Here is a 14,992-nt window from a genome sequence, read left to right on the forward strand (position 1 = left end):
AAATCTGAGAGCACCCAAGGGGGCATGAACTGCCTAGCTCTCCCATAGATTCTGCTGTGATGTCGTGTCCCCATGAGTGACAGAATCCTGAGCCAATCATGGCGCAACCAGAGAAGATGAACAACCCCTATGCTCTGTGCTTTTGCTGGCTGCCCCTCCACCACAGAAAGCACTGCGCCAGGCTGAAACAGCTGCATTTTGGAGCTGCCTTACTCAAAGAAATAGATCAAGTTTGCATGCTGCTTTATTAAGTCAAGGATCTTTTTTTCACATTGTTTGCTAAATGGATATGTCACACGAATGGATGCCAGAATTACAGATATGGCTCAAAACAGGTGAGGCTCTAAATGACGAGTCACCACTGGTTACAGAGCATAAGCAAAGAATGATCATACATGGTGAGACATACATGGTGAGTATGCATATTACAACATTAGCATGTCACCAAGAACACCAGCGCTCACCAGAAAATGCAACCGCATGGTATCGAACGACCAACAGCAGTAGAGGCTGCGTAGAATGAATTAATATAAGGATACCTAGTCAGTTGTATAACTGAATGCATTCAACTGAAATGTGTCTTCCGCATTTAACCCAACCCCACTGAATCAGAGAGATGCTGGAGGCTGCCTTAATCAACATCCATGTCATCGGCGCCCGGGGAACAGTGGGTTAACTGCCTTGCTCAGGGGCAGAACAACAGATTTTTACTTTGTCAGCTCTTAGAAAGTGTTTGTAGAATGGTGCGATGTCAGCTGATGCATCACCGGAGCCAATACTCAGGTTCCCTGTCTGAACTTGCTGCGCTTAATTTGTGGTAGATGATACACGACTCAAGTGTAGGCTACCCTGTCTGTCTACCCTAGACTCTGTCTGACAAAGAGAAAACCATAGTAGTCCATTCAAAATTGAGACAAATGGGGACCATTTTCAAATATCCTGTATGAAGATCGGGTTAACCCTGCAGTTATGTCACAACGTGACATGAATGGTAAAAAGCAAGTCAAACCTTTTTGGGGGGGAAAGAGAGCAACTGCACATTAAAAAAATCTCATGAAGTCAAATGTATTCCACTTTGATTCTCTTCTTAGAATTTGAGTGAGCATGTAGCATTCAAGTATGAATCAAATTTCTTGGTTAATCTCAAATGCATCTATTTGATAACTTTGCAAAGCCATGTCCCATTCAAAAAACAATCTCACACACTGCAGGCATACTGTAGATGCTAGAGCTAAAAAGCAACTTTTTTGAGGGGACTTTATTTCTCTGAGAATGTGTGGCATGAATATAATACAACAACTACAATACACATTTGAAAATACAATCTTACAAGCACAGGAGCATATCATCCATTCTATTTCCTATGCATGACATCTGAAATGTGATGTCTAGCTAACTCAGAGTAGGCTGGGTAGGCAGGGGACCAAACCTTAGAAGAGAGGGTCAGGGTCTATGCTATGTTATGAATGTGAACAAGAGCCGTATAACTATTCTAAAAACATGGTGTCAATGGGTCATCTAGCTCAGGGATTCTTAAAGTGGGGTCCACAGGGGGTCCGTGGCCAGATAAAAAAAAAGTCAAACAATATACATTTTTAAAATTATGTTTAACATTCCTTTCCAGGGCCTGAGACTTGGTTCGTCTGGCCATGCACTGCTGAAGTCATAGTAAAACTCCTTGAATGCTATTTTTATCTCACTCGAGTTGTGTTCTGATTATGAGGGGGTCCCTGATGAATTTGCTATCACAAAGGGGACCTCTATTCATCATAAGACAGTCATGTGATACGTTACAGAGGTAAGTTATACAGTAATCCTGTGATAGAGTTGAGGCTCTAGCTACTCTGCCTGGTTTGTAATGAGGTTCCCATTGAATATTTTAGTTAGTCAGAGGGACTATTTTCTGGGAGCTGTTCTGCTGCTAAGCGACCTCCTCTTCCTGGCGGCGCCCACTGGCCGGATCTTCATCTCAGTGAAATCAAGAGACATCAGGTGGCCTTTCCATGGCTCCCAGTTCACACCCTGGTAGAGGTTAGGGGGACACATGACAACACATTAGATTACACAGTCAGGCAGTTTTTCATTCTGCTTCAGTCTTTAATAGGCCTACACTCTTAGAGGAAAAAAAGTGGTTTTCTAGAACCTAAAAGGGTTCTTTGGCTGTTCCAATAGGAGAACACTTTGAAGAACCCTTTTTGGATCCAGGTAGAACCCTATTGAGTTCCATGTGGAACCCTTTACACAGAGGGTTGTATATGGGACCAAATTGTAATTACTTCACTACTATGGCCTATTTATTGCCTTCCTCCTCACACCATTTGCACACACTGTATATAGACTTTCTTTTTTTCTATTGTGTTATTGACTGTACGCTTGTTTATTCCATGTGTAACTCTGTGTCGTTGTTTGTGTCGCACTGCTTTGCTTTATCTTGGCCAGGTCTCAGATGTAAATGAGAACTTGTTCTCAACTGGCTTACCTGGTTAAATAAAGGTGGAATAAAAATGGATGTTATAGGTATGATATAAATCCAGTCTCCGGTAAAGAGAGGCACAGCCACACATTAGATTAGCCAGTCAGGCAGTTGTTTCATGATACTGACTGACACATGCTGATGAGCATTTTGGAACTATTTCAAATCGATAAACATTAGGTAAATGGATGGATTTATCCACTTTGCATACTTCTATTAACTCTGTTTGTGTTGACTACACCAAGACAGACGTAAAATGATGAAACATATTAGAAACATGGTATAAGGTGACAGGACAAAACTATACCCTTCCATTTTCTCCCAACATTCTTCTTTGCAGAGACACACAAACAGTTCTTGTGAGACAACAACAGTTCTTGTTAGACTTTCTGAGAATGAAAGTTATCTATTAGCCCCTTCTATTTATAAGGCTTTTTGAGAAGAAAAATAAATAGTTCATAGATGTAGGACATAGCCATTTCAAACTAAGATTGGAAAGCCCCTACAGGACGCTCATGTACAACCCCCATAGATTCTACATTATTCTATTACTGCCATCTGCTGGAACAATCTCCCACTAGATCCAAAAAACTAAAGAGCACACTTCAAGTTTCAAGTTTTGAATGTACAGTGAAACGCCTTTCTTGCCAGCTCTAAATCCAACAACACAGTAATCAATGTCAACGTAGTACTACAAAACAATAACACACGAGAAATAAAAATAAGAAATAAGAACACTTCTTACCATGCTGTGTCTGTTGTCTCCGAATTTGCCGTTCAGGTTGGCAAGGTGACAGTTCTTGTACCACCAAGCGCCACGATGAGTCAGGGCGCAGTTACCAAGAGCAATGTCATTGTCATTGTCAACAGTAGAGAAAGGGCGACCTTGATGGTAGTTCATGGCATCACCTGGAAAACAATCATATACCACATTCACAGAATTGTTGTACTGCAATCCAAGTCAGAGAAGGACAGTGGTAAAAAAAAACTAAATGGCAGGTAGACGTCAAACTGCCAGCTTTTATGTATTTTTAGCAAACCATTGTAAAAATAGAATTCAAGGTATTGTGTGATAATAGGTATGTTTGTTGGTTGGAGCCTTGGGTTTGTGTGGTGTGTATGTGTAGAGTATTTATGCATGTATGCTTTAACAAATTGTTAGAAAGATACAAAGAGCTGGTCCACCTGCTGTTCCTCTGTATTTGCCGATGGTCAGCTTGAACTTCTGCTTTGCCGGGGCTATCTTGAAGTTGTCATAGACGGCATAGGCCTTCTCTGAACCCACACCCAGGTCCACTCGCAACTCATACTGGGTAGGAGTATTGGTCAGCTCATAGATATTGTCCAGACCTATGGGTTAGAGTAACAGAATTGTGATGATGATTTACATCATCATCATCGTGGTTGTCATCATCACCATCGTTGTGGTCGTCATCATCATCATCATCAGAGCAGCAGCATCATCATCATCATCAGCATCATCAATTTCAATTCCATGAGAGGAACTCCTAGGGACATAACAGTCCTATTTAGATACAAGAGATTAAAAGGATGCCTTTACAGTACTAACCGAGCCAGAACTCATCAGTCATGTTCCCAAAGCCGGCCATGTACGGTCTCCAGCGCTTCATGAAGTCCATCTGTCCATTGTTGCGTCTTTGTAACACCTGTGGAGTGATATACCGTAGATCTCAGTCTCTGCTCACACACAAAGTTGATTGACAGTTTATATTGATGAGAGTAATGTTCAATCTATCCTGACATGTTTTTCTTTCAGCCATCAATAACATGAATCATAATGTACGTTAGCTTGACCATACCACCCATCCACCGCCATCAGTGTCCATGTCACAGTACACTTCCATGGGCTTGGTGCGATCACTGTTGATATAAATCGTGTAGATTCCACTTGCCATGTTACCATTCGTCTTAATCTGAGTACAGTCCATGGGGAACGGGTACAACAAACCCACTGTTAAAGGTACAAGTACAATGATGTCAGTAAGCTTTCATTTTCAGGGGGCAAAAAGTAGTTGTGTTAACTCATTTACCCTGATAAAGCAATAAACAAATTGACCAGAAGGTTGCCTGTCAGTGATATTTCACAAGTGACCAATTAAAAGATGAGAAAGGAATGAGACATTACTAATTACACTACATTAATAGCACAAGAGCTTAGTGAAATGCAAACGTCTCCACACTGATATGTGAATAAATCAGACTAGTTTGGTCTAGGGAGGAAGTTCATAGAGGGTACATCATACCTGTTTTGAATGTGGTCTCTATCACTCTGCTCCTCTTTGCTCCTCTGTAAGCGAGGAGGGTAACAATATAGTTCTTTCCCATCTCCAGGCCTGACATGGCAAACCTGCTCTCTCCTTCCCTCAGCTTCTTCTCCAAAGTCTATTCAGAACACAGAGGAATTATAATCCTTGGCTGGGACAAAGAAGAGTCACTGACACAGAATTCAAGACCATTTATGTTGATTTTACAATATTTTGCTACTAGAGGTCAGGGGTATATACACAGTATTTCTTTTTTGCACAAGATGCACACCTTATATAAAATCAGGCCCGGTGTTATGGACGGGCCTTAGGGGGCCTGGTCTGCCCCACAGTACCTCCTTGCCCTTAAAATATAGATAATTTATTTGCCGGAGATGCGTGCTGACAGAAAGACATCAATCTCAGATAAAAGATCTAAGCGAGTGAAACAGCGCCGCTCTGTCTCATAAAAGGCGCTGCATGGTCAATCCTAAGTCTTCATTGTAATACGGCCTCTGCAGAAGTCAGGTTATTCATACTTCTTGCGCTTCACGGAGCAGAGCAGAGCTGTTGTTACGTAAATTGTCATGGACGTGAGTTTGTGTTTATACAGGACCTCCCGCCCTCACCTACCTTCAACCAATCATGTCAATGCAGAACTCTACAGAGCACACCACATTGTTAGAAAATGTGGGAGACGCACAGCAATGCGGTGCCCCGCACAATTTGGCCTCTGCATGCCTCCGGAGGCTCCTCAATTGCTTCACACCCTCCATACACCCTCTGACCACATTTAATGATCAAGCATAAATGGCCTTTTATGTGTAGACCATGTATCAAAAAGAAAATGGCATGTCATACTATTTCAGGCCAGACAATATCAGATACATGGGCTACATATAGTAAGACAGAGGGGTGCTGTTTTGCTCGCTCATATGCTTAGTGTATTGGTTGAAAGAAATTGATAATAAGAAGATTGTGGGAGCTGTACAGTTAGATTTCAGTGCTGCATTTGATATTATTGACCATAACCTGTTGTTGAGAAAACATGTGTTTCATGGCTTTTCAAACTCTGCCATATTGTGGATTCAGAACTATCTATCTATTAGCACTCAGAGGGTTTTCTTTAATGGAAGCCTCTCTAATGTCAAACAGGCAGAGTGTGGTGTACCGCAGGGCAGCTCTCTAGGCCTTCTACTCTTTCCCTTTTTACCAATGACCTGCGACTGGCATTAAACAAATCCTGTGTGTCCATGTATGCTGATGACCCAACCCATAATGACAAACAGAAAAAAAGGGGGAAAAATACCTTATTTACATAAGTATTCAGACCCTTTGGTATGACTCTCGAAATTGAGCTCATGTGCATCCTGTTTCCATTGACCATCCTTGAGATATTTCTTAACTTCATTGGAGTCCACTGTGGTCAATTCAATTGATTGGACATGATTTGGAAAGGCACACAGTTGACAATGCATGTCAGCACCAAAACCAAGCCATGAGGTTGAAGGAATTGTCCGTAGAGCTCTGAGACACGATTGTGTCGAGGCGGAGATCTGGGGAAGGGTACCAAAACATTTCTGCGGCATTGAAGGTCCCCAACAACACAGTGGCCTCCATCATTCTTAAATTGAAGAAGTTCCTAGAGCTGGCCGCCCGGCCAAACTGAGCAGTCGGGGGAGAAGGGCCTTGGTCAGGGAGGTAACCAATAACCCAGTCAGAAGCCACTCCTCAGTAAAAGGCACATGACAGCCTGCTTGGAGTTTGCCAAAAGGCACCTAAAGACTTTCAGAACAGGTCTGATGAAACCAAGATTAAACTCTTTGGCCTGAATGCCAAGCGTCACATCTGGAGGAAACCTGGCACCATCCCTATGGTAAAGCATGGTGGTGGCAGCATCATGCTGTGGGGATGTTTTTCAAAGGCATGGACTGGAAGACCAGTCAAAATCAAGGAAAAGATAAACGGAGCAAAGTGCAGAAAATTCCTTAATGAAAACCTGCTCCAGAGCGCTCAGGACCTCAGACTGGGGCGAAGGTTCTACCTTCCAACAGGACAACGACCCTAAGCACAAAGCCAATACAATGCAAGAGTGGCTTCAGGACATGTCTGAATGTCCTTGAGTGACCCAATCGGAGACCGGACTTAAACCTAGTCGAACATCTCTGAAGAGATGAAGAGAACCTGATAGCGCTTGAGAGGATCTGCAGAAACGAATGGGAGAAACTTCCCAAATACAGGTGTGCCAAGCTTGTCGCGTCATAACCAAGAAGACTCGAGTCTGTAATCGCTGCCAAAGGTGCTTCAACAAAATACTGAGTAAAAGGTCTGAATACTTATTTAAATGTAATATTTCAGTTGTTTTATTTTGAATAAATTGGCTAAAATGTCTAAAAACCTGTGCTTGCGTTGTCTTTATGGGGTATTGCGTGTAGATTGATGAGGGAAAAAACATTTTAATCAATTTTAGAATAAGGCTGTAACCTAACAAACAAAAAAGTCAAGGGGTCTGAATACTTTCCGAAGGCACTGTACATGTCAGCAACCACAGCTAAGTCACTGAAACCCTGAAGGAGTTGCAGTCAGTTTTGGAATGGCTGGCCAGTAATAAACTGGTCTTGAACATCTCTAAAAGTAAGAGCATTGTATTTGGTACAAATTATTCCATAAGCTCTAGACCTCAGCTGGATCTGGTAATGCATGGTGTGGCTGTTGAACAAGTTGAGGAGACTAAACTGTCATGGTCAAAACACATAGATTCAATGGTTGTACAGATGGGGAGAGGCATGTCCATTATAAAGAGATGCTCTGCTTCTCTGACATCACACTCCAAAAAGCATATCCTGCGGGCTCTAGTTTTGTCTTATCTTGATTATTGTCCAGCCACATGGTCAAGTGCTGCATGGAACTCCCATCTCATATTGCTCAAATGAACAGTAAACATTGTTTAAAAAAACTGTTAAAGCAACACCTCAACGCCTCTCCCCTATTTGACCTAGATATTGTGTGTATTTATTGATATGTAGGTTATGTGTGCCAGTTTTTAAATGTATGTAGTTCTGTCCTTGAGCTGTTTTTTGTTTATTAATGTTCTGTATTATGTCATGTTTCGTGTTTTGTGTGGACTCCAGGATGAGTAGCTGCTGATTTCGCAACAGCTACTGGGGATCCTAATAAAATACCAAATACCAAAAGGATGAAAGGTCATTGTGATCGTCAATACTAAAAGATAAAAAACATAACTGACAATGATAATAGATTTATATAGCTATGCACAGATGTCATAACATTGGATACATCACTGTTTACAACTACTAGAGGGTGAACCATGTGAGAATCAAAGTACCTTCAATGTGCCATCCTCAGCTCTGAATGTGAGGATGTAGCCATCGATTCTGGCTAAGGGAGCAGTCCAGGTCAGGGTCGCAGCGTCCAGCTTAACATCTGACGCTTTTAGGTTCTTAGGCGAATCAATTTCTATGAAGAGAAGATCCAAAACATAAGCAATTCAGTCAAATGAAAACGTGAATATGTTCAGTTGCAGTCATTGAATAAGATTCTGTATAATTTATCATGCCTTTCATTCCTCCATCTCTATTCTCCAAAAAAGGTCACTGTACATGTCTCACATAATGAGCAGATCCTTGAACTGTTAGTCAGAGTTGACCAGCATTCCAGTAAGAGTGGAGGAACCTGCAGCTCCTCAATGATTATGCCTCCACAAGATAAGCTCCTGTTCAGTAATGACTATCTGCCTCATTGGACAATGAATGCGTGGAATTATCATGAAAAGACTTGGCTGTCAACTGGAGCCCCAGGGCAAATAGATAACCTGTCTCAGCTGGTGTGGAGCTCTTCCTGCTGACCCGGGAGCCCTTGACAGCCCAAATGTAGACTGTGTAGATGACTCCAGGCCTCAGCCCAGTCAGCCTGTAGGAGCTGCTGTCTGCCCCCACAGGGATCTCCCCACTGGAGCCCTCAGCAGAGCTGTAGCTGATCATGTAGCCGTCGATGTCCGCTAGAGGTCTGTCCCACGACACATCGGCTGTATCCTCGGTCACTTCTCTGGTCAAGAGGTTAGTAGGAGCATCCAGATCTGGAGAACCATTGATATAAGGGTTAATGCTCTTCTGTGTCATGTCATGAAGTCAGTTCACACACCAAAATCAAAGTTTGTCAGAGATTATCAGGCCTCATAAATTGTTTAATATAATATAATATAATATAAGTCCATGTGCCTTGCCATTTGTTGTGTAGATTTACTGTACCCATGTGCCATCATCCCAAATCCCAAAATAATGTAAAATGTAGGCACTATCTTAAATTATGAATTAGGACAGTTTTTCTTTTCTATTCATTTGGGATTTAGGCACATAGTTGAACATGAACAAATACTACAGTTTACTATAGAATACTACATTACTTACTATAGAATTCTGTAGTATACTGTAGTATATTGTACTACACAATGTAGTACCCTCGGTCATGTGTGGTACTTACTATATAATTCTGTAGTATATTGTAGAATAATATAGTAAATACAACAGTATATTACAGACTGCAAAACTACAGTAAATACTACAGTAATGTCAATAAAACACTGCACTCTGCAAAAACACTAAAGTAATTAATATAGTATATTAAATTACAGTATTGCATTTGCAAATACATTGCCCATTCCAGTCCCCCATATCCCAATTTGTGTCGCCCATAAGTAACAAACCTACATGACAAGTATAGATCATATATTGTGTTCCCTACAGGTTATAAAAAGGAGCAGAAGCTCTGAACTGTCTGTTCAGACCTCAGTCCGACCTACCTACAGGTTATGGAAACTTGAACAAAGATGACTCATAAACATCTCTACAGTGTGTGGGATCTCACCCCTCACACTCAAAAAGTATGAGACTAGTTAGTGACCTGTTTCAGCTACAGTGGAGCTCTTCCTGCTGACCCGGGAGCCCTTGACAGCCCAGATGTAGACTGTGTAGATGACTCCAGGCCTCAGCCCAGTCAGCCTGTAGGAGCTGCTGTCTGCCCCCACAGGGATCTCCCCACTGGAGCCCTCAGCAGAGCTGTAGCTGATCACGTAGCCGTCGATGTCCGCTAGAGGTCTGTCCCACGACACATCGGCTGTATCCTCGGTCACTTCTCTGGTCAAGAGGTTAGTAGGAGCATCCAGATCTGGAGAACCATTGATATAAGGGTTAATGCTCTTCTGTGTCATGTCATGAAGATTGTGACATTTAATTAATTTACTGTTTCAAGACCTGCTGTACCTAAGAGAGCTGTAAATCACTCTCATTGTATAAGAGAGATTTTAAAGGGACATTTCATACACCAAAATCAAAGTTTGTCAGAGGTTTTCAGGCCAAATAAATGGTCTAATATTGATATTTAAGTCCATGTGCCTTGCCATTTGTTGTGTAGATCTAGCCATGTGCCCTCATCCCAAATCCCAAAAGAATGCATAATATAGGCACTATCTTAAATTATGAATTTAGACAGTTATTTTCTTTTCCATTCATTTGGGATTTAGGCACATAGTTGGACATGAACAAATACTACAGTTTACTATAGAATACTACATTATATACAATGGAATTCTGATGTAAACTGTAATATACTGTAGTATATTATACTACACAATGTAGTATCCCTTGGTCATTTGTAGTACTTACTATATCCTTTTTTACAATAATATAGTAAATAATACAGTATACTACATGCCACAAAACTACAGTAAATACTACCGTAATGTCAATAAAACACTACAGTCCGCAAAAACACTAAAGTAATTACTATAGTATTACACAACTTCGACTTAGGCCTAACAACACCCGTGGTAATATATCCTCCAAACACTGGCTTCTCTGGCATTATAACTTAAATGTTATACTACAGTATTTAATTTGCATATACCCTGCACATTCCACTTCCCCATATCCCAATTTGTGCCACCCATAAGTAACAAACCTACATGACAAGTATAGATCATATGTTGTGTTCCCTACAGGTTATAAAAAGGAGCAGAAGCTCTGAACTGTCTGCTCAGACCTCAGTCCTACCTACCTACAGGTATGGAAACTTGAACAAAGACAAACCATAAACTAACATCTCTACAGTGTGTGGGATCTCACCCCTCACACTCAAAAAGTATGAGACTAGTTAGTGACCTGTTTCAGCTACAGTGGAGCTCTTCCTGCTGACCCTGGAGCCCTTGACAGCCCAGATGTAGACTGTGTAGATGACTCCAGGCCTCAGCCCAGTCAGCCTGTAGGAGCTGCTGTCTGCCCCCACAGGGATCTCCCCACTGGAGCCCTCAGCAGAGCTGTAGCTGATCATGTAGCCGTCGATGTCCGCTAGAGGTCTGTCCCACGACACATCGGCTGTATCCTCGGCCACTTCTCTGGTCAAGAGGTTAGTAGGAGCATCCAGATCTGGAGAACCATTGATATAAGGGTTAATGCTCTTCTGTGTCATGTCATGAAGTCAGTTCACACACCAAAATCAAAGTTTGTCAGAGTTGATCAGGCCTCATAAATTGTTTAATATAATATAATATAATATAAGTCCATGTGCCTTGCCATTTGTTGTGTAGATCTACTGTACCCATGTGCCATCATCCCAAATCCCAAAATAATGTAAAATGTAGGCACTATCTTAAATTATGAATTAGGACAGTTTTTCTTTTCTATTCATTTGGGATTTAGGCACATAGTTGAACATGAACAAATACTACAGTTTACTATAGAATACTACATTACTTACTATAGAATTCTGTAGTATACTGTAGTATATTGTACTACACAATGTAGATCCCTCGGTCATGTGTGGTACTTACTATATAATTCTGTAGTATATTGTAGAATAATATAGTAAATACAACAGTATATTACAGACTGCAAAACTACAGTAAATACTACAGTAATGTCAATAAAACACTGCACTCTGCAAAAGCACTAAAGTAATTAATATAGTATATTAAATTACAGTATTGCATTTGCAAATACATTGCCCATTCCAGTCCCCCATATCCCAATTTGTGTCGCCCATAAGTAACAAACCTACATGACAAGTATAGATCATATATTGTGTTCCCTACAGGTTATAAAAAGGAGCAGAAGCTCTGAACTGTCTGTTCAGACCTCAGTCCTACCTACCTACAGGTTATGGAAACTTGAACAAAGATGACTCATAAACATCTCTACAGTGTGTGGGATCTCACCCCTCACACTCAAAAAGTATGAGACTAGTTAGTGACCTGTTTCAGCTACAGTGGAGCTCTTCCTGCTGACCCGGGAGCCCTTGACAGCCCAGATGTAGACTGTGTAGATGACTCCAGGCCTCAGCCCAGTCAGCCTGTAGGAGCTGCTGTCTGCCCCCACAGGGATCTCCCCACTGGAGCCCTCAGCAGAGCTGTAGCTGATCACGTAGCCGTCGATGTCCGCTAGAGGTCTGTCCCACGACACATCGGCTGTATCCTCGGTCACTTCTCTGGTCAAGAGATTAGTAGGAGCATCCAGATCTGGAGAACCATTGATATAAGGGTTAATGCTCTTCTGTGTCATGTCATGAAGATTGTGACATTTAATTAATTTACTGTTTCAAGACCTGCTTTACCTAAGAGAGCTGTAAATCACTCTCATTGTATAAGAGAGATTTTAAAGGGACATTTCATACACCAAAATCAAAGTTTGTCAGAGGTTTTCAGGCCAAAGAAATGGTCTAATATTGATATTTAAGTCCATGTGCCTTGACATTTGTTGTGTAGATCTAGCCATGTGCCTCGTCCCAAATCCCAAAAGAATGCATAATATAGGCACTATCTTAAATTATGAATTTAGACAGTTATTTTCTTTTCCATTCATTTGGGATTTAGGCACATAGTTGGACATGAACAAATACTACAGTTTACTATAGAATACTACATTATATACAATGGAATTCTGATGTAAACTGTAATATACTGTAGTATATTATACTACACAATGTAGTATCCCTTGGTCATTTGTAGTACTTACTATATCCTTTTTTACAATAATATAGTAAATAATACAGTATACTACATGCCACAAAACTACAGTAAATACTACCGTAATGTCAATAAAACACTACAGTCCGCAAAAACACTAAAGTAATTACTATAGTATTACACAACTTCGACTTAGGCCTAACAACACCCGTGGTAATATATTGTCCAAACACTGGCTTCTCTGGCATTATAACTTAAATGTTATACTACAGTATTTCATTTGCATATACCCTGCACATTCCACTTCCCCATATCCCAATTTGTGCCACCCATAAGTAACAAACCTACATGACAAGTATAGATCATATATTGTGTTCCCTACAGGTTATAAAAAGGAGCAGAAGCTCTGAATTGTCTGCTCAGACCTCAGTTCTACCTACCTACAGGTTATGGAAACTTGAACAAAGACAAACCCTAAACTAACATCTCTACAGTGTGTGGGATCTCACCCCTCACACTCAAAAAGTATGAGACTAGTTAGTGACCTGTTTCAGCTACAGTGGAGCTCTTCCTGCTGACCCTGGAGCCCTTGACAGCCCAGATGTAGACTGTGTAGATGACTCCAGGCCTCAGCCCAGTCAGCCTGTAGGAGCTGCTGTCTGCCCCCACAGGGATCTCCCCACTGGAGCCCTCAGCAGAGCTGTAGCTGATCATGTAGCCGTCGATGTCCGCTAGAGGTCTGTCCCACGACACATCGGCTGTATCCTCGGTCACTTCTCTGGTCAAGAGGTTAGTAGGAGCATCCAGATCTGGAGAGACATTAGTAAATGGGTTAATATCATATTAGTGTTCCATGCTGTTATTTTTTTTCCCTCTAGGAGAAATAATGTTATGTTGCACATTTTCACAAGTGCAAAAAAAAATGACTCTGTGACAGGCAAAATATTTCTCTAGTAAAGATTTGTTTAGAAGTATCACAAGTATTTTGCATACAATTTACAGTCTTATATTTGAGGAATTATTCTCCAAAATCAGATTTTGTCTTGTGTTTTTAGACCTCAAAAGTGGTCTTCTGTTGAGATAGGTTCCCATCCCAGGCCATCAGTTTTGTAGTTCTAGCTATATGCCAAACCTCTAAATGACTAGGAAAGATAAGCACCACGTAATTTCCAGCTTTGCAGTGCTTATCTTTTCTTTTAATTTGGGGTTAAGGAATGTAACTTGCTGGATCTACGCAACCAATGGCGTGGGATGTGGACTCCTCTTGACATTCTTTTTATGTCTAAAAAACATCTGACAAACCTACATTTTGGAGTGGAATGTCCCTTTATGTATAACATATTGTTTGAAAACATAATTATCTGTGATGGTCAGTTGAGGTATGACTAAGGACGAGTGAAACAAGTTTGAGTGATAATTTGTTGTAGTACACACTCCTTTTTATAGTCCCAGATCTATTACAAATGTGTCCTATTCTAAGTAACTGCCATATCCACCACAGGAGGTTGGTGACACCTTAATTGGGGAGGACAGGCTTGTGGTAATGGCTGGAGCGGAATCACTGCAATGGTATCAAATACATCAAACTCATGATTTCCATGATGCCATTCTATTGACTCCACTCGAAACTTTATTATAAGCCGTCCTCCCCTCAGCAGCCCCCTGTGATATCCACATGTTTTTTTGACCCTTTAAATTAAAATACAAGTTAGTGACCTGTTTCAGCTACAGTGGAGCTCTTCCTGCTGACCCGGGAGCCCTTGACAGCCCAGATGTAGACTGTGTAGATGACTCCAGGCCTCAGCCCAGTCAGCCTGTAGGAGCTACTGTCTGCCCCCACATGGATCTCCCCACTGGAGCCCTCAGCAGAGGTGTAGCTGATCACATAGCTGTCAATTTCAGCCTGGACTTTTTCCCATGTTACTGTCGTTGTGTCCTCTGTCACTTCTCTGGTCAACAGGTTAGCAGGAGCATCCAGATCTGAAAAGGTATCAGTATAAGTAAGTAGGTACATTAGTTTCAGTATAAACTATGTAAGTATCAGGCACTAAAGGCTATATGTGTTCGGGATTATGTTACTTTCTTTCTTTTTCAAAGTAAAACCAACGCGTGTCGGCTTTTGGCTTTCGCCAATACATTTTCAGACATTTTTAAATCAAATATCAGTGTCCACTTAAGACTCAATTTAGCCTCTTGTTTGAGAGCAGAAAGCTTCCCACAGTCCGGTATCACAGTTAATTTACGTTCACTGATCCAGAAATCCTACCCTGCCCCATCTAC

General features: G+C 41.3%; 1 protein-coding gene across 2 annotated transcripts in view; it reads right to left on the bottom strand.

Moving 5' to 3' along the window:
* Positions 1–226: 226 nt before the first annotated feature.
* LOC139377319 (tenascin-N-like) overlaps positions 227–14,992 on the bottom strand; it is a 41,473-nt gene continuing 26,707 nt past the window's right edge. The window contains exons 8-20 of one of the 2 annotated variants that reach the window (XM_071120336.1): positions 14,429–14,692; positions 13,258–13,521; positions 12,002–12,265; positions 10,914–11,177; positions 9,658–9,921; positions 8,570–8,833; positions 8,084–8,214; positions 4,738–4,876; positions 4,294–4,445; positions 4,044–4,140; positions 3,659–3,823; positions 3,219–3,382; positions 1,215–2,022 (exon numbers count right to left, since the gene is read on the bottom strand). In XM_071120336.1, coding sequence (XP_070976437.1) covers positions 1,897–2,022; positions 3,219–3,382; positions 3,659–3,823; positions 4,044–4,140; positions 4,294–4,445; positions 4,738–4,876; positions 8,084–8,214; positions 8,570–8,833; positions 9,658–9,921; positions 10,914–11,177; positions 12,002–12,265; positions 13,258–13,521; positions 14,429–14,692 — 2,558 coding nt within the window. In that variant the 3' untranslated portion in view covers positions 1,215–1,896. Of the gene's footprint in view, positions 2,023–3,218; positions 3,383–3,658; positions 3,824–4,043; positions 4,141–4,293; positions 4,446–4,737; positions 4,877–8,083; positions 8,215–8,569; positions 8,834–9,657; positions 9,922–10,913; positions 11,178–12,001; positions 12,266–13,257; positions 13,522–14,428; positions 14,693–14,992 lie in introns of both variants that reach the window. The other variant, XM_071120337.1, reaches the window with a different exon arrangement.

The sequence above is a fragment of the Oncorhynchus clarkii genome, chromosome 20 (assembly GCF_045791955.1).
Source record: "Oncorhynchus clarkii lewisi isolate Uvic-CL-2024 chromosome 20, UVic_Ocla_1.0, whole genome shotgun sequence".
Lineage (NCBI taxonomy): Eukaryota > Metazoa > Chordata > Actinopteri > Salmoniformes > Salmonidae > Oncorhynchus > Oncorhynchus clarkii.